The sequence below is a fragment of the Diadema antillarum genome, unplaced genomic scaffold (genome assembly GCF_040938485.1).
Source record: "Diadema antillarum isolate AM-2024a unplaced genomic scaffold, OU_Dant_1.0 seq00000170_RagTag, whole genome shotgun sequence".
Taxonomy (NCBI): Eukaryota; Metazoa; Echinodermata; class Echinoidea; order Diadematoida; family Diadematidae; genus Diadema; species Diadema antillarum.
This window is the reverse complement of record NW_027271239.1, coordinates 1,253,224-1,273,797: the sequence shown is the minus strand read 5'-3', so window position 1 is coordinate 1,273,797 and position 20,574 is coordinate 1,253,224. Positions and strand designations below refer to the sequence as shown.

General features: G+C 39.4%; 2 protein-coding genes across 2 annotated transcripts in view; one reads left to right on the top strand and one right to left on the bottom strand.

The window, feature by feature from the left end:
- Positions 1 to 7,019: 7,019 nt before the first annotated feature.
- On the bottom strand, positions 7,020 to 14,136 carry LOC139728231 (large ribosomal subunit protein eL14-like). Its single transcript, XM_071639193.1, has 5 exons — positions 14,109 to 14,136; positions 9,682 to 9,783; positions 8,482 to 8,676; positions 7,983 to 8,036; positions 7,020 to 7,184 (listed from the first exon to the last, which is right to left on the bottom strand). Exons 1-5 carry the CDS (start codon positions 14,115 to 14,117, stop codon positions 7,122 to 7,124), a joined length of 423 nt encoding a protein of 140 aa, XP_071495294.1. The 5' UTR covers positions 14,118 to 14,136; the 3' UTR covers positions 7,020 to 7,121.
- Positions 14,137 to 14,702: 566 nt separating this feature from the next.
- The window catches only part of LOC139728230 (protein arginine N-methyltransferase 5-like), a 28,391-nt gene continuing 22,519 nt past the window's right edge, over positions 14,703 to 20,574 (top strand). Inside the window, exons 1-3 of the mRNA XM_071639192.1 lie at positions 14,703 to 14,791; positions 18,502 to 18,620; positions 19,804 to 20,021. Of these exons, the coding sequence (XP_071495293.1) occupies positions 14,703 to 14,791; positions 18,502 to 18,620; positions 19,804 to 20,021 (426 nt within the window). The remainder of the gene's footprint in view (positions 14,792 to 18,501; positions 18,621 to 19,803; positions 20,022 to 20,574) is intronic.

The following is a 20,574-nucleotide window of genomic DNA, read 5'->3' as shown; positions in this document are numbered from 1 at the left end:
AAAAACATAAGTTGGTGTTGGTGCTGTTGCATATATTTCTGCATAACTACAGGCATTATTTTTCTTTCTTTTCTATGATACAGACTTCTCTTGTACTTATATTGTTTCTCGCCATTGCTCCAAGCAAGGGAACTACCTCTACCTATCTACCAATGTTTCCAGGTGCTAGACTACCAGAAGCTAGACTAGTCTGGTAGTCTGGTAGACCAGACTACCAAAAGTGTTTGTTAAAAGCAAGCTTTTGTAGATAGCAATCATTTGTATAGATTTGAGCATCTTAGTGGATATGACAGGCTTAGTGTCCAAAACATTGTCTCTTTTATCTATTCTCATTCCTCTGTGCTTTGCTTGGATACACGTTTTTGCAATTTGGTGTTGTGGTCTCAGCCACTGATGCTGGATCTGCTAATGTCAAAGCATAACTTTGTTTTGAGGGCATTATTATTCTACATTTTCCTGTGTAAGAGTGCATTTTATTTTGAACTAAAAAATGTAAGTCAGTACAGCCTAGAGAGTAGAAAAGTTATACTCAAATAGAAAGAAAGAAAAGAAAATTTATCTTCACTGCCTTGTTTGATATCAGAAAACAAAATTGTAGTATCCAGTATAAAGAATGTTAAATATATTTTCACATGCCATTGCTCCTGCCAAATCATGTTTTATGTTTCTATGATTGTAAATCAGTATATTCACACTGTTTTCAAGTTGGCTCTAAAAGAGTAGCATAAGAACATAGTTGAAGTTTCATCAAAATCTGACTGAAGGTGTAAAGAAAGGTACAGATTTTTAAAGATGCACATGATTTCATGAATCAAAGATATTAGTCGCAACCATGTGCTCAAAGGAGAGGTGATGTCATCAACTTCACAGTCTCTCACTGAACTGTGCCCAAATCTTCACTAAATGTCATTTTGTACATGCATCATCTCAATAAGATGTATCATTTGCAAGCAAACCATTGTAGGGCTGGGTGTTTTGTTATGTTTTAAACCTTTTTAAACCTAGATGTGATGACTTTGGGAGAATGGGGGTTGCAGTTGCTAAATAAACAACTGAAGTCATGACTTAAATGTTGTGAGTGTAAAAAAAAAAGATGAGAGCACTACCTCTTCCTGTTTTGTTTGTAATTGGGAAAGTAAAGTGGAAAATCATTTTAATTCCATAATTCATGTCTGATCAGACAAAACTTCCTGTTCTTTGGTGAGTTCTATTTTTCTCTATGCAGAGAAACCCAGATTAAACAAGGTCATCATGACTGCCAATTTTACCATCATACACCAGGCCTTTTTCAAGGACCCACATGCCATTAGCACTGATATGTAATCATGAGCAAAGAGAGGTATTGCCAAATGCAAGGTCCTTTTTTTTTTATCTGCAATTGTACTTTTGTAATGTGTATTCGTGACCAGGAGAAAGCCCAAACTGCACACCACTGTCTTACTGAATAGTCCAGCTACACTTTGTATATGTTATCGTTTTGACCAAAAAAAAAAAAAACAAACAATAATAGATAAATAAAATGAAAAAAAAAAAATGCTGAATTATTTGCCCATTGCCTGTCCCTGCAGAAGATGAGCTTCTTCAAACAGTGCAGGGCTTTGAGCTGTAGGTTGTGATTTGTGCTCCAAAACACTGGTAGCAAAAATTTGATAATTGACAGGCATGAAGTCGAGAAATTTGACTGGGTCTTCATAAACACTTTCGCTAGCGGCCCGACTTTCTCTCATGTAACAACCATCTGCTTGCTTCTCTTGAAGCAACTACACAGTGAGAGGGTCTTTTACAAAGCCTGAGCATGTGTTGCATTTTGCTCCCTTGCTAGATCTACTCGTGTTACACACACACACACACACACACACAAACACAAACCCACCAGATTCATGAAAATAACTGCATATCTTGAAAAGGGTTAGGTTTTAATGTTAATTATTACCTATACGAGGTAGTTTTGCGAGGCAATTGCAGTTGGTGTTTTGCAGGGTCAAAAGGTCAGCAGTCAATATTCGTTGGTATTTTGCTTCTTCTGGGTTTTGCCATTAACTTTACACAGGGAGGTGGGAAGAGAAGGAGTGGAATCTCTCTTCCCACCTCCCTGCTTTACATGTAAACATTTCGATCGACCATGAAAAGAAAACATTCAAGGACGTCGCTGCGTGGCAATTACACGAACCGCAGAAGAACGCCGATAAATCAACTCATACAAGGTCAACCACTTCCAGCAGCACTACGTGTCAAACAATGATAAGTCCATTTGTGCTCAATAACTGCACAGTGACCATCAGTTATTACAACTCTCCAACTTGAAACAGAAGCAAAAATAAAGTGTAAAAGTGTTCAGATGTTTGAAGTTCGCCTGTTACAACTACATATGTATCTTTGAAGTTGGAGTTTAATGATATACATTGATGAACAATTTTTCAATTATTCGACATGTTGGTGATGATCTACAGGTAGTCAAATGTGGCTTGTTGATCTATATCATAGTGTATAGCCGTATTCACATATTTTTACTAATTTAGGTAGGGGATAGGTAATAATTATGATATTGACTGGCCTTGAGGGAGATACCAGATAAATATTGCCCGCACTGAAAGAATATTGTCCTCGTCTTCGACTCAGGCAATATTCTTTCAGTTTGGGCAATATCTTCTGGTATCTCCCTCGAGGCCAGTCGATATTATATAATCATTTTTGTGTCAGGTAACTTGACTTCTCGAGCGGTCAGGTAATTATTTTCTTAGTTGGTCGTACTGGTTTCAGGTACATCTATTGTAGATCACTCACACACATATCTTGTTTGGAAGAGTTGTACCATCTGGTAAGTGACAAGAAAAGAACAACTTCCATGGCCATTTGTGGAATATACACCTAAAATATGAGAATGCCGAGTGTATGGTGTCTCAATTCACTTTAACAGAAGTACTTTACTTCGTTGGCCTGTGTGATAGCATGAGTAGAATGAGTAGAAGCTGACCTGCCGAAATTACAGTATTGATTTGTAGGGGGCAGTGAGGCCCCCCCCCCCCCCCCCACTTGGGATGTTCTTAAAAGACAAAGGAAAAAAGTTGAACCCCCCCCCCCAAGAAAAAAAAAATACTAAAGCACCCATGAAATTCCAATGTAACCCAGTGACATTTATTGACACCTCCCCCACACCCATCCCACATTTACAAAATTTCTTTCCAAATTTTTTAATCAAAAATTAGTTTTCTTACAACTGAGCTGCAAGTGCCAAATAGCTGTTTTTGTGTGTGTGTCAGAATAGCACCCTGAAATTGATTAATACATGCTCATCTGCATCTGAAATCTTGTCTTCCAGTTAGTTAAGTACCAGTAGATAATTCTTGCTCATTTTAGTCTGTACACTGTACATGTAATATATACTGTTAATTGCCTGTGTACAATATTGTCCGAGAGAATATTTTTCTCAAATTTAACAAGCTACATATGTATTTTGAACTGATTTACTATACATGTAGATGAGTGTTGATGTCAAGTAGGAGGTATACTATGTACTAGTAGTAGTATTTCAATAGTGCCATATCGTGTGCTGGTTACAGACGAAATACATTGTATAGTTTAGCACAGAGGAAAGAGTAGGCTTCCAAATTATCAATGTTCAAAGGACTGGTAACACATTTTCACAATAGACGTACAGTGTATGTACTATGTAAACCTTTCTTACGAAAACCTCTTTAACACTAAGCTGTATTTTATGTTTATGTGGTCATGGTAGCTCTATTAACAGTTCAGAAATATTTCATATTTGTACTGTTTTACATGTGTCACTCGTTTATGTGTTGAAATTGTTTGTCCAATGAAAATTCATATCAAGGATGGTTGAATAGTCTAATCTTGTTTGCATGTAGCATGTTATTGAAGTGTCACTCGAGTTGTGTATACAGTGTATATATATATATATATATATATATATATATATATATATATATATATATATATATATTTGTAGTTGTTCTGCGTATTGGCAGTACTAGAAATAGCAATAATAAAGTCACAACAGAGGAATGCAGGGAATGCAAAAATAGCCAATCTTGATTTAATGAATAATCCGAATTTTCGAGGATCCTTCCTCTTCTTCAGGGATGACAGTGCGAATATTCACAATGATTATTGAGAGTGAGGTGTTACTACCCTGCTAGCGTGCGCAATATGTGTAACCAAAACAAAAAATAATAGATAACAACAAATGCATGTTGTGCGCTTATGAGTGTCATACTCTACGTCATAATAGAGAAGACGTCACACTAGGATTGCGCGCGCTGCACAAAAAGATCATGAGACAATAATAGCAATAATAGAAACGTCATAAAGGCAATGAAGTTAACATGATACAATGAAAGTGCCAATGGATTTTCACCGTGATATTGTCAATATCCCACTAGCGCGCGTAGTCTCAGTGTAACCAAAACAAAGGATAACAAATAATAACAATAAACGCATGCTGAGTTGCGCAAATATGAGTGCCATACTGTGCGTTATAACAGAGAAGACGTCACACTGAGATGGCACGCGCTGCACAAAGGAGACAATATTAACGATAATAGAGACGTCATAATGGCAATGAAGTGATACAATCTGTCAAGTGCTTGTATATAGAGAGAAGAGACGAGAGAGCAAAAAGTAGGAAAGGAGGGAATAAGGAGAGAAGAAAGAAGGACACAAGAAAAAAATGAGGAAATTGTCATTAAATATACATGAGGTACACTTACTAGTAACACATCAAGACTGCGCAAGTTGTCCAGTACCAGAAAAATAAATTGAAGACCTCTACAAGGATGAAATTATCAATAGCGGAATAGCAACTGAAATTAGTTATCGTAGGAAAGCATATGGGCTGAGCCAGGAAAGATCTTTGTTCATGCCTGTTTCAAAACTGCAGCTCCGAACAATGGATCGCAGTTCTGCCCACTTCCTGTCTTCAGCCGATTTGTAACCCCCGCCAAAGATGCAGACTTTCAAGTCTTTCATCGAATGACGGGGGTCACTGAAGTGGTTCGCCACTGGAGTATCTTTACGCTTCTTCAGGATTGAGCTCTTGTGATTATTAAACCTCATACGGAACTTTGTGCTTGTTTCACCTATATATGACACTCCTGGGCATTTAGTGCACATGATACAGTAAAGCACATTGCTAGAGTCGCATGTGTGGTCCGGTGGTTTGATTCTGAGTGACGGAGAGATTTGCACCACTGTTTCTGTCACTGTTTCTGTCACTGTTTCTGTTTCTGTTTCTGTTTCATTTTTTGTGCAGCGCGCGAAATCCTAGTGTGACGTCGTCTCTATTATGACGTAGAGTATGACACTCATAAGCGCACAACATGCATTTGTTGTTATTATCTATTATTTTTTGTTTTGGTTACACATATTGCGCACGCTAGCAGGGTAGTAACACCTCACTCTCAATAATCATTGTGAATATTCGCACTGTCATCCCTGAAGAAGAGGAAGGATCCTCGAAAATTCGGATTATTCATTAAATCAAGATTGGCTATTAATGCATTCCCTGCATTCCTCTGTTGTGACTTAATTATTGCTATATATATATATATATATATATATATATATATATATATATATATATATATATATATGTATGTATGTGTATATATATATATATATATATATATATATATAGTTGTTGTTGAGCACAGCATATAGATTTTTACAGTATTTTTTTTTCTTGTACATTACACAAGCACGTACAAGTTAGCTTTTATGGCATATTTCCTTTCTTATCATCAAATTTCCAAGAGACAACAAAATTGATTGAATACAACTTCTTCAAAGTAATGAATTATTGCATAGATTTGTTGGTTTTTTTTTCTTAGAATCAGCGCTGGCTGTTATGAGGGAGCACGGTAGTGCTGCTGTCTAGTAAACAGATCGTTGGTTCAAATTCAACCCATGCATGTATGCCAATGATTTATTATATTTTTCTTTTTTTTAATCATGGCTGGTACTAAAACACTGAATAATTGGTGCTTATGTACACCGATGAAGGGCATCTTGTCAAGCAATATTGTAGTAACTACAGTGTATAACTTCTACATTCTATTCTATTCTATTCATGCATGTCCCCAGAAAGTACTTCTTTACTACTGACCGAATTCAAATCATGCTGCATGATATTTCAATACTGTAGGAATTATGAATGCACATTTGTGAAAGCCTCTTTGACCTAGGACAAGAGAAACATTTCTCGTAGAACACCCAACCCAACATTACCTAAAACCAACAATAGGAAAATGATTTGGTCTCAAGGCAAGCTGTTCTGCAAGGTTGTTTTCATGTGTGTCTGTGTGTGTTAGTAACAAAACAGTGTACTTGAGGCATAAATACCAAGACATGAACCAATACTTGCACACACACACACAAACATACACATTCTTTTTCACATAACGCCCTTGGGGTGACAAGACTGTGAACCTTGTTCTAAATTAGCAGATATTTGATAAAGTTTGAACTTAGTTTTGAATATCAAAAATAATATTTGAGTTTTAAAACATTGCAATCTTTAATGTAATCCAAAGCAATGTTTCTATATCATTTGACATCAACAATATTGATGATTTGCAAAAATGTTTGTTTGTTTGTTTTTTTTAAAATCTCCTGCAATTCTTGATTTTTTAGCTACAAGGTCTTGTCAGACCCAGGGACAATACAAACACACACACTAAAAGCGCATGACTATCATTCTGACACGAGTATGGCCTTAAAGTAACTGCGAGATGATTAAGAATTGGAGAACTGACTTTTATCTCATGGTAGGCCACATTATTTGAGCTGCAGACGCAAATATGTTTTCTTTGCTGATTTGTTTAAACTTTTGTCATACGATACTGAGTTTTAAGTTCATAGCACAGCACAGAGACTAACAAGCATAACAACTGGTGGCTTTTGAAGTAAAAATACAAACATGCAGACACACACAGGCCCTCCATTTCACACTCGACTTTCTGACAAATTTCACATGGTAAGAATCACACCAAAGCATGATATTTTGTGATCAATGAAGACCTTTATTGCTGGTCCTCATTAACAGACGTTACTTCACAGGATGTTATTTGTGACGAGTTTCCATGGCGATGGAAGCAGCAGAACTACTTGGCGGATGCCTGTGCCTTCTTGATCTTGGCCATCTCCCTGCTCACAATGGCATTCCTCTGTTGAATGAAATATTATGAAAGAACGGGAAAACCATCAGTTGAGGAACACAAAAGACTGTCAATGCTAACTACTGGTACACACATAAAATTATATATACATCCACATTTTATCGGGACCCTTTTTTCCCAGATTTCACACACAATGAGCGGATACTTCACTACAGACAGCAACTAAAAATAACAATTCAGGAAGAATTTGCCGATATCATGTTCATCTCAGGGTGCCTTACAGGGCATACAAACTGTTGAAAGAAGAATGCAAAGAGGACTTGTTAAATTGAAGTATATTATTCTTCGCCCTTTTTTTATGTTTTTCTTTTTGCCAATCTTGCAGGCTATGTCAAATCAGCACGCTAGTCTCAAACCAACACAGCTCTGTCACTATATCTTGTTCACACAGTGTGTCTTGCTATCAACACGACCTTTGGTGTAAATTATTGAGGTTGTCCTCGCAAAATTGAGAATATATCTTTTCTTTCCTTTTTTTGTGTGTGTCAAATGTTCCCTAGGTCACATTTCAGAAGAAACTAAAAGGTATTGATAATCATAGCACTTTTATCTAAGGAGGTATAGCTGCTCATGGGAAACTGTCCAACTCATCTGGCTTTTTTCCCCCCAAGCATATAATCACACTGCAGGCTGAGATTGGGTGTTTGGTAGTGTTCATTTGCTATGCTATCCTGCTGGATGTCCCTAACTGCATTCCTGTATAAGATAAATTGTGTCTTGTTCATAAATCCTTGAAAGTAATGACAGGCAAACACAGATTACAGGTGACACAGGAATACATTTTACCTTTTGCTTGCAGCGCATGAGCTTGTAGCGGTCGAAGTCGGTCATCTGTACTCTCTGAAAGATCCAAATATGTATGGACAGAAATGTTCAATATTTGTTATTTGTAGCTGAAACAGAAAGTATCAGGAAGACACTTTCAAAGGGACAAGTATCTGATCCATGAAGCTCAGCTCTGTTTACGTATTTAGTTAGGTTTTGTTTTGTCTCTGTCTTGCTAGCCTTCAATCAGAATATGATGATGGTAATTATGCTCCTTATGCAATCAAGAACCCTCCATGGAATAATTGGATTTTAAAAACAAAATGCATTAACATGCACTGGATTCAATGTTTGGTTACTATGATTAATACCAATCATTCAGTTTTATGTCACATAATCTTAGTTTCTTTACTCATGACAACATTACAAATGGTGGTTTTTAATTTATTGGCAAATGACTGAACACAGAAGCAGCAAAGTTTTGAAAACGATGAGTAAAATGGAATCCCTGTGGCCTCACCCTCTTCTTGGCAGCCAGCTTTTTGGCCCAGCGCGTTTCCTCCCACTTCTTGGTGATTTCATCCTTCTCCCAGGCCTTCCTCACTGTGCTGTTGCGGGCCGAATGAGGGATGCTGATGACGAAGTCCGTCAGGTGCAGCTGCTTGAAGCGGATCCCCTGGCGCTGGACACCGGAGCATGGTCCATCCACAAGCGCCTGATCAGCAGTGACAAAAGTGAACAGGTACATTGAGAGTTGGCTACTCTTGAAGTTAACACTGTGTGGTGAAGTCAATGAGTTTACCATGCCAAGTATGCAGTTTTCATCCATCAATATGCACCCTTTTTGTTGGCCTGAACTGTGTGTGTGTGTGTGTGTGTGTGTGTGTGTGTGTGTGTGTGTGTGTATTTGTTGTGTGTTTATACAAATCAAATGATTGGAGTGGGTGTCGATGCAATGGCAGCCAGTTGCATGTCCACATTGGTTGGAAATGCATGAAAATGCTGACATACTGGCAGGACATGGCAGATGTATTAATATCAAGAGTTAATGCAGGCAATTTCATTTAAATTTCATTAACCCATCAGTAACTGAAATGCCTGAAACTGCCTGTCTTTTGTTTTTGTTTTTTAGTTTTATGCTTAACCATTTTTTTTTTCATATGGAGCATATAATTATGTAATTTGAAAGCGGTCAAAGGTCAACAAAATATGTCAGAACTAATTCTATGACACATCATTACTTTGGTAAAGTCATAATAGGCTTTCATATAAACATAACTTATAATAGACAAAAATAAACATTCAAGGAACTATTCTATATCATTTAGAAAGTTGTCGAAATGAGAGCAATATTGCTGTATCTTCCAGGGAATCATATGCCATTGTGTACAAAATCTTCAGTTGCTAAAGGGCTTTATAAATCAGCCTTTGTAGTACTTCTCATACTTTTATGAAACTGTTTTGTTTTGTTTTTTAATACGAGGACTTGGATGGATATGTATGTCATACTGTTAAACATCACATATTCACAACCACTACTACAAGAGAGTAATTTCTTGAGTATTGCATTTGTACTATCACATGCTCTGAGGTTATACAATGTAATATCTTTCATTTCCATCAATTTACGTATGAACATTGTAATTTACTGTGAGACATAACATTAAACATACAAGTACTGAAATGTAGCTTGTCTTCAGTATAAAACAAGCAGACATACCCTTCTCTGGTCAATGACATCAACAATGACACACAATTTGCCCTTGTTGCTCCCACTGGCAACATAGGCGACACGCCCCACTTCGACGAATCTCCTGAAAACCTGTAGGGGGTATAACATAACATATTTTAAACATAACATAACATAACATAACATAACATAACATAACATAACATAACATAACATAACATAACATAACATAACATAACATAACATAACATAACATAACATAACATAACATAACATAACATAACATAACATAACATAACATAACATAACATAACATAACATAACATAACATAACATAACATAACATAACATAACATAACATAACAAAAGCTCCATTGAAATGTCGCCATTCTCTTTCAAATTCTAAAATCATTGGACAGAATTTTCAATACCCAGCTCATGGCATTGACCTACAGGCCATAAATAGGCCATGCAGGTGTTTGCACCTCACATTGCATCCTGTGCAACTGTGGGGACCCACATGACTGACGAGATTTGTAAGGGAGAATTATCTATCAGTTCTACTTGTCATTTGAATAAGCGGTGACTTCATATTCATGATAATTGACATTAGGTTATTTCAACAATCTATAGTTCTAGAATAAAACCACCAGTTTTTGGCCACCTTCCAGAATCCGCACAAACTCATCACAAGTCAGCAAATTCTATTGTCACAACACATGCATCACATCATTTCACATACTGGCACTGTCGTTCACCTGTCGTTCCCAACAGGAAAGTCCCTTATTCACCTCCAAAAATTCATCCAAAATACCAAATTTTGCCGTCAAGAAAATGCAGAATCAGCGCAACTTCTCCAAAGCATGCGTGAATTAAGTCCAGTGTTAAGAATCAGGGCTGCCGAAAAAGCGCAAAAAAAGAGAAATATGCCGTTCTGTTGCAAGATTTTTCTCTTATTGCAAGCTCAGAGTGTGATGGTACCTGCAAAAGCACAAAAGAAAAACAAAATCTACATCATACGTGCCGATGCAGTGCCGGTGATTTATGCACTTGTCAATGTAATGACTCACCCCACTACCCCCGGACATGGGTGCGTCATTTCCTCGTTTGGTCTGTCAAATTTGTGACCCAGGTGTGCGTCATTTTACCAGCTATGTCCGTCAAATCTTTGACCGAGAGGTGCGTCAAAATCCCATCATTGTCGTCAAATTTTTGACCGAGGGGTGCGTCATGGTACGTCACTTGGCTATGGAAAATAACACGCATTATTCTGAACCGAGGGGTGAGTCATGGTATGCACTTGGCTATGGAAAACTGCACGCATTTTTGCACGCTACCAGTACCGGATACACGTACGTACCGCGAGTGAATTTACAGTGAGCGCTTTCCCGCGGCAAGTGAAAATCAAAGTCGGGAAGCGTTTTGGAGTAGGCCTAAGAGGGAAAAATGCTTGCCCGAATCTGGCAAGCAAATGACTTAATATACTGTTTAGCGATATAACGATTTCAACCTCACAGTACTAAATAGTAAAATCAAAGATCGTATACGGAATTCCGTATACGATCTTTGGTACAATGTATACCGTTGCGTGGTGCGTACTGCGCGTACCTGCAGTAGCAGGCAATTGCAAGTTGAGTGTTAGTGGTGCGCGACTCGCTCGCTAACGCTGTGCAATTCGCAAGTGAGCAGCGTGTGCTCGTTATTCCTCATCGAACGTACATCGTCCATGTGTTGCATTCAACCGGACTAGAAATGGCCGCGCACTACAGCAACCGGACTAGAAATGGCCGCGCACGGCCGCGCACATACAGCGCACCTGCAGACAAGTCATAATGTATGGCCAGGTGACTATGGATATTGCATGTATGCATTCGGAATACAGTATCGTAGCAGCAGAGTGATGTACGGTGAATGACGGTACGGTGCTTATGCACTTGTCAATGTAATGACTCACCCCACTACCCCCGGACATGGGTGCGTCATTTCCTCGTTTGGTCCGTCAAATTTGTGACCCAGGTGTTCGTCATTTTACCAGCTATGTCCGTCAAATTGTTGACCGAGGGGTGCGTCAAAATCCCATCAATGTCGGTCAAAATTTTGACCGAGGGGTGCGTCATGGTACGTCACTTGGCTATGGAAAATAACACGCATTATTTTGAACCGAGGGGTGCGTCATGGTACGTTACTTGGCTATGGAAAACTGCACGCATTTTTGCACGCTACCGGTCCCGGATACACTTACCGCGAGTGAAATTACAGTGAGCGCTTTCCCGCGGCAAGTGAAAATCAAAGTCGGGAAGCGTTTTGGAATAAGAGGAAAAAATGCTTGCCAGAATCTGGCAAGCAAAGAATTTAAAAGCCACCCTTTCTTCTTACATTTTCCCTCCAACAAACCCATGAAGTCATGCATACTCAATCTTAAACCAGGGACTGTTCAGCGATGTAACAACTTAGTTCAATCTTTCCTGTCGAAACGGCAGCAGAAGAACTGCCTGCCGCATGCTATTTTCTGCTCGCGGGATAGCCCGACCAGCTGGCCAGACGCGCGCGCGCGCGACGCTGTTAGCTGTGCGAATAAGATCTCTACGTACCGCGACTAGGCTGTAGTCACGCAGTACTCGAGCGGGAATATGAATGCCGTGGCGCGGCGTGGTGTGTACCTACCTGCGCTGCGCAGCAGTATGCATCCACCGCACTAGCAATGGCCGCGCACACACAGCGCATTTAATCTGCACACATGGGAACATGTGATTGTCATGTATGGATTGCATGCACAGAATACATACACTGATACTAAATACTACTGTTCGGAATATCGTAGCAGCAGCGTGATGTACGGTGAATGACAATACGGTGCTTACATGGTAAGGGAAACTTGCCGAAACTTTTACAAATTATGTGTACGAACCAAAAGAAAATGAAATTGCTTGAATAAAACGTATGCAAATATCGTTTCAGTATTTACGGGGGTGCGTCAAATGTACCGAGGATGTCCGTCACAAAAGTGACCGAGGTGTGCGTCACTTTCAACGTGTTGTCCGTCAAAAAAGTGACTGTGGTGTTCGTCACTTGCAGCGTTATGTCCGTCAAAAAAGTGACTGTGGTGTCCGTCAAAAACCCCGTGTGGTCCGTCAAAAAATGACCATGACGCACCCATGTCCGGGGGTAGTGGGGTGCGTCATTACATTGACAAGTGCATTACAGGGCCAGGGTAAGGGAAACTTGCCGAAACTTTGACAAATTGTGTTTACGAACCGAAAGAAAATGAAATTGCTTGAATAAAGCGTATGCAAAAATCCTTTCAGTATTTACGGGGGTGCGTCAAATGTACCGAGGATGTCCGTCAAAAAAGTGACCTAGGTGTTCGTCAAAAACCCCGTGTTGTCCGTCAAAAAAGTGACTGTGGTGTTCGTCAGAAACCCCGTGTGGTCCGTCAAAAAGTGACTGTGGGGGTGCGTCAAAAACCCCGTGTGGTCAGTCAAAAAATGACCATGACGCACCCATGTCCGGGGGTAGTGGGGTGCGTCATTACATTGACAAGTGCATTAATGTGCAGGGGTTGAATGCAAAAGTGCCAACTCGCCAGAATATGGACACCAATTGGCGCCGCATCATCCCCGATGCAATTTTGCGGCAATAAGGTATAGCGTGGCGCATTTTTCAGCGGCCTTGTATGCGCATTGCGCACGTCCAGATTCTGGAGGGGCCGGATGGATTCTGGTGGATTATCAAGGACCCTAAGGTGATAAACTTATATATTTTGGAATTTTGTGAAATTTATGATGTAGATATCAGTAAAATGCTCTATAAACACAATGAACATTTAGATAAAAGTTGTTTAATATTCAACAAATATTGTTGTAACATTAGATATGATTTTGTATGTAAACTTAACGTTGGATTTCTGAGCAATTAATGATTACGTAATTGTAATATGGCAAAATGTCAAAATGTCAAAAAATGATTTAAAAAACTCCTCCAGACAGACAGATTTTTATGTCTACCTTTCTGAGTGAGATATTGAAACTGCAAGCACTCTGATGGAGAATTTGTAACTTCTATAATTCCATTTTACTCAGCAGTTAGATACATTTACAGGGCAGCAACGGAGCTGCGGAGCGGGGCCTAATACTAGTTAGTACACCACAAAGGCAAAGCTTCCAAACAACGCGTGTGACTGACAAATGACATGAAATGCCATGCCACGGCACGGCACGCACGTTGTATATTCACCTGCCCTACGCACATCGCACACATGAAAGGAAGACCGATATGGGGAAGGACTGCATGGCAGATATACAGACATAAAACCCGATAACCCCTCGATGGTTCCATTTTAATTATGTTAAAACAATCTTGAAGTATTCTAACACACAAAAGAATTGCCGATTACTTCGGAACATATTTATTTCAGTCAATTATGAGACATGTTTCAGGCATGATCTAAGAAGTCGTACCCGCTCCATGGTGTGGTACTTGAGTGAAAAGACTGGGGGAGAGTGGACAACAGAGGGCGACAAAAAGGTGCTTCATTAATAGTCGCTTTTCCATACTAATTACCAGAATTAGAAATAAAAATCGAAATGTTCATGGATCAAATTATAATAATGTATGCACAAGTTCTCAGTTTATTGTGTTTCTATGCTTAGAATTCTTCATTCTACTTTTAGTGATCGAATTCAGCTATTGCATAAAAACACTGTGATCTACAGGAGATCCATGTCTATTATCAAAACAACAAGAAGACTACTAAGTTCTATGGCATGCCATGCCTCTAAAGGCAGGAATTGTTTGTGATTTGGGGTTGATTATTTCATAATTTTGGGGTTGATTATTTCATAATCAGCAATTTTAAAGGAAGAAAACACGTATTGTGACATTGTAAATTTCTGCTTTTGTGTTCGTGTAAGAAAATTTCATAGATTGCTGCTTGAAAGACCATTACAGTCATGTTTGTTAAAGGGAAATGCATTTTATTTTTACCGACTTTAAGTAACTCCTGTAAGCACGCAAATCTTTTAATTCGGCATTCCATACTGAAGACTACCACAATGGCGGTGCAGCAGCATGTGTCCTGTGGGCGATGCCTCAGCTGTGTGCCGGATATTTCCAATTCGATGCAACTAGCAACTTACGGAGGGTAATCATATAACTGTCAATAATTCCTGTAGTCAGTATAACTTGGTGATCGGTGTGAATAATGACAGATCTCATGATTATGAGCTATGCAAAGACGTGTAAGTGAGCATGACTGATCCAGTGATTTGACGACCGACCGGTGAAATTGACATGTGTGTGCTGTGGTGATGATCGTGTGCATGATGCTATGGATGGCATGTGTGCGTGTTGTGTAAAATGTGTGGCATGCCCGCCCGCGCCTGTCTTGCCCTCATCCTCCTGTCTGTGTGCAAGTGCTGTGTGTGGTGTGGTCGTTTGCTTGCTGTTTTTGTCTCTTTCCAATCCCGCCAGCATCCCAGCTCCAGCCCAAACCAAAGGAGTGTCGGAGTAACTCCTTTGCCAACCCGGCCGGTGGCGTGGGAAAGTCATAGAACTAGTCATATAAGTTACTAAGTGGTCCAGTTGAATTGGTCTCTATTTGCCACTTAAATACCGCATAGTTCTAGAGGTCTACCCGCTACATACATTTCTCCTTTCATGACTCAATCATTCAGTCATGCTCATGCCACACGCGAAATTGTCAAGAAGTCCTGATTCACAAAAAAGTCACTCTCTAAATAGATGACGTTGTAGTCTATAAATTTACAGTATGCAAAATGACAGATGAGGCAAACCTGACGAACCTGTTCTAACTGCGACCAGCAGCCCCATATGCATAGCGTATGGATTGTGGGGCTGCGGACTGTAGCATTCAGGATCATGACAGGGTAGTATCGCGGATAAATATCAACTTAAAATCGAAAAATTTCTTCGATTTGAAGACTTATGTATCAGTATAGTTGAACTTGAAGTATTGACAACAGGTTTCCAGGGGTCGCACTTAACTTTTTTTTAAACTAGCCAGGCGGACTACTTAGAATCAATTTTGACACTGAAGCAATATTTTGGCTAGCCAGACGGACTAGTTACTTCAGAATTTTGTGATTTTTAGCTAGTCCAACATGATTTTGGGTGGCCAATGGCCAGCGGACCATCGCCAATTTCGAACCTTGGTTTCAGGCAACCTTTGGTTCTGCCAATAGTCCCTTAACTAGGCCTTTCTGTTCAAATTGATGACTTAATGTGACTCGGTCGAGAGGAACCTGGGAGAGCTACACTGAATTGCCGGCCAGCGCATGCGCAAACAGACATCTTATCTGGTCAATGGGTTTGAAATTTGTGCGCATGTGATGTGTGCGCATGCGGTGGCCATCAATTCAGTGTACTGTGTAGCTCTCCCAGGTTCCTCTCGACAGAGTCACATTATTAAGTCATCACTTCAAATAGAAAGGGACTATTCAGATTGGCAGAACCAAACGTTACCCGAAACCGGTTGTCAATACTTCAACTTCACTGGTAAGTCTTCAAATTGAAGAAATTTTTCGATTCTAAGTTGATATCTATCCGCGATACTACCCTGTCATGATCCTGAATGCTACAGTCCGCAGCCCCATTACGCTATGCGTATGGGGCTGCTGGTCGCAGTTATACCTGTTCATGCTCTTGTACATGTACTTTGCAGCAAACCCTGGACTCTAGACCCCAATTACATGTACCTTGGCTCAGGGCCGGCCTGGCCTGGCCCGGGGGTACCTTGACTTGTGGTCCTTGTATTTCATCACGCATTTCCGTTGATTTCAAGTATGGGTTATTGTTATAACTATTAGATTATAACCAATATGTGACCCTGCACCTCAAAACAAACAAAAAGTGCCAGACATGAATTTTGAGTTAAGACCATTATTCTGAAAGAGCAGACTTTAAGCTTTAAAATTATGTATAACTGAAATCAAATGGACTCTCCTAAGCTATCTAAATATTGGAAAGAAAGCACAAACTCAGGAAAAGTGTGAACTTAGAAAAGAGGCTCTGAAGTACAGTGTCTATTCAAGCGCTTAATCTTCACCAAACCGTGCTGGCTGTGTGATGAATGGGACAAAAAACAGGAAGTAAACCACCAGAGTAACAACAATGAAGGGATTATCAGATTAAACTGAAATTAAGCATGCCTCATTAACACATTCTGTCCATAATTAATGCCAACTTTCAAAGCAGTAGCACTATCCTTTCAAAAGTTATTAGAGATGAAAGTGAAGAGTGTGGACAAGGTTTTTCAGAAATGAAAAAGGGATTCTAAAGACACACCTAATCACACTATTCTACCAAAAATGTTCGAGATAAACTGCTTAAAAAAACACACCTTCTTGCCCGTTTTATGATACCAAATTTTAGCATAATGTAAAAGAAGACCCTCTCTTTCAGAAAATATGAAAAAGTCAAGTGCGGCTAGGTTGACCCACTTCACTTATTTTCAGTCCTCGCGCAAAATCAGTGTGTGCGACTCTATGTTTTTTTTTAGGTGCATGGTCACATGTAAGCATGTTAAAATTGGCTTAGAACTGGTAATTTGCATATGTGCATTTATTGTAAATGATTCTCTGTACAAGTAGTTCTGTCCTGTGAACCTGCAGATTAAATACATAGGTTTGTGGTCAGTCACCAGCAACCGTGTCTACAGCTGTAGTGGACATTGCTAGAATAATTGCCTGCTACACCTTGAATTTACCTTGAAATGTCACACCTCCATCTTCAATTCACGTAGTTAATAGATTGCAAGTGTGGCAGGGTTTAGGGAGCTTTGTAGCCCATTAGCTTGTAACCCAGTTTCGACAATTCTTGAATGTTTGGAGCGTAGGTGAGTGGATGACATCTGGGAGTTTGTTCCAGCTATATACATGTACCACTCGTTGGCTGAAGAAGTGTTTTCTTATGTCCAGTCTAAGGCATGTTTTGGCCAGTTTCTGGGAATGTCCTCGGGTTCCTTGATATGTTGCTCTCTGGAAGTGGAGTTTGGGTCAATATTGTCTATCTGTACAGTGATGAGTTATGCTTGAATAAGGTCACCCTCTTCTTTCTGTCTTCCAGAGTTGTAAGATTGAGTATCCTAAGTCTGACTTCAAAGGATAGGTCTTTTTTACGTATAGGTTGGGAATGAGTTTGATGGCTTTGACCTGCACTGTCTCCAGTAATTTCTTGTCTTTTTCCAGATATGGACATCTGGCCTGCTTACAGCAGTTTACCCAAGTGTGGTCTGACAAGTGACTTGCAGAGTTTTAGGATAGCGCCTCTCTACTTCTGTACATACAAAGTTTCTCTTGATCATTCTCAAAATTCTGTTGGCTTTCTTTGCAGCTGCTGCATGCTGGGTTGAAACTTTGTGGGATTTGTGAATCAGTACTCCAAGGCCTTTTTCCTCTGGTGTTACTCTTAGGGTGGCATTCCCCATGTGGTAGGTGTGATGTGGGTTATGGTATCCCATATGCATCACTCCACACTTGTCAGCATTGTATTTCATCTGCCACTTTCCTGCCCATGAATGGAGATTGTCAATGTCTCTTTGCATGTCCCCAATATCTTCTTCTGTTCCTACAGGGTGTGCTAACTTAGTATCATCTGCAAACTTATTAAATAATGCATAAATTGCCACCCATATCACATTTTATATGTATACATGAGAAAGCAGAGTGGTCCCAACACTGAAGGAGATGGACAATTAATGTGTGAGAGAGAGAGGGAGAAAAATGACTTTATCTATATAATATATTAGGTAGATATCGTCTGTTTTTCAAATACTTCAATGTCATCATAATATTCAAATTCAATTGTGTTTTCTTTAAAATTTGTCTTTGACAGGTTTGATTTTGTAGCCTTACCAATTGTTCACCCAAGATTCAAGCGTGAATTTGTAGAGGGTAAAGCCAAGGACAGAATAGCTCCATTTGCAAGGTCAGATCTACTTTTACCAAGCCAAGGTGAGTGACACAGGATGGTGGGGAGAAATTCTCAGCATGAATGTCTCCTAAAAATATTTCTAGATTGCTAATTTTGCCATATAAATAATCTGTAGAATTGGGGGGGGGGGTGGGGGAGAGATAATCAATAAAACATGTTCATATTGATAATGATGACTACTGTACGAGCTGAAAAACTTCGCGGTGGTTTGATTTTCGCAAAATAATCGCCTTTGAACCGTGAAAATAACAACGCGCAAATAACTAAGTTCAGTTAGATGCGCGAGATTATCTGTAAGCGAAAATTTCAGCTCATACAGTACTGGTGTGGGGATATATGGGTAATGATTTCAGAAAGAAAGTAGAATATGGTCAACACTGGACATGTGTGACTAGCTGTTACAGAAGATTGCGTAACAATGCCTTGATAACTTCAAAACTAGATCATCTGAATGATAGCTACATTTATGTCTAGTTGAAGGGCACCCATATTCATACTGTGATGTACGGTGAGCCTCCTGTCTAATGCATTTAGACTTGCTGCTACAATATGTAGAGTGCATTTAGTTGTATGTATTGTTGGGAATTGTAACTTGCAAACTATTTTTGATGTACAGTCCTGTACTTTCACCAACCTTTTTATTTAAATCATAGCAAATATAGTGCTTCAGGCATACAAGCAGAAATTGTATTTACGATATATCGCTAAGCTGCATATCAGCCCAATCTCAAGAGTGCGTTAGCGCTGTACTGTAGTCACTTGTACTGAATGCAAATCTCAAAAATATTAAAAGAATACAGTAGCCTCTATCTCTGTCCAACTTCCAAAGATTAGAAAAATTACATGAATTTTTGTGTGATTGAAAAATAAATGCGTAGAGGATGTGTACTTTAAGATTGATTGGAATTCTTTTGCATGAGAAATAGTTTGCTGTAGGAGTGTTCTTGTTTGTTAAAGTTTGATAAAAGGTGTGCTCAGGTGTAAGCAGTAATTGGTTTTTTTTTTTAATGGGCCCTCCAATAATTTGCTGGTGACACTTTTTGAAGTGTGTATGTCTTGTCAGTCCATGCACTTTTGTAAGTCTTTTTGCAGTTATATATCCATACATTGTTGGATGAAAAAAAATTCGCGTAGTTGTAGTTGTTTGAAATGCTTTTTTCTTCATCCCATGTTTTATTTCGTATTTACATTTACCTTGTACAGACTGGAGCTCATTAGTGGTTGGCAAACTTTCTGCCTGGCTTCAGCCTGACTCGGAGAATGCCGTGGTGCGGCTGAATTCCCAGGAGGCGCTCCTGCAGGAGTTGAACTATGCCGCCCACCTAAGTCTCCCGGCGGTCCTGGTGCCACTGTCCAGCATCCAATGTGTCAACCTGGCCAGGTGTCTCTTCAGCCACATGCAAGGTCACAGCAACCACCAGGTACACGGGAACATCAAATTCTTTACTACACCAACTAGACAATAAACCACAGGATGGTCAACTTTTCTTGTGTGGACTACGTGTGAATATCAGATCTAGGATAAGAGGGGGGGGGGGTAGATGTCCTGATGCAGTGAATTTCAAAAAAAAAAAAGAAAAGAAAAGAGAAAACGGATAGATCCTGCCGAAGTTTGTTAGTTTTTTCTTTCTGAAGAAGCTAGATATTCCCTTTTGTACAGGTAGTAAATTAAAATATACTGCAAATGGCATTTTTGTTTGTTTAAGCTCAGATTTGTCTTTCCCCCAATTGCAAGGAAACCGCTTAGTGAAACAAGGTGCAAAGTTACTTATTTAAATACATACAAAATGGTGCTCTCCTGTTATAATGAACATGCTTATAACAAAATTGCACTTACAACGAAATAAGAATTCAGGTCGTGGCATTATCGGTTTTATGTTGTTGATTTGATCAGGTATAACGAAATTTCGATATAACGAAAGAAAACTGCCGGTTCTGAGGACTTCATTATAACATGAGTCCACTGTACATGTG

Bases quoted from the DNA above. Each gene is read 5' to 3' on its own strand.
- LOC139728231 (XM_071639193.1), bottom strand. The intron at 8,677-9,681 runs GTATGTCTGCTT...ACTGCTGATCAG, and splicing joins ATGTCATTGACCAGAGAAGG to GCGCTTGTGGATGGACCATG. The intron at 7,185-7,982 runs GTAAAATGTATT...TTCATTCAACAG, and splicing joins TCATGCGCTGCAAGCAAAAG to AGGAATGCCATTGTGAGCAG.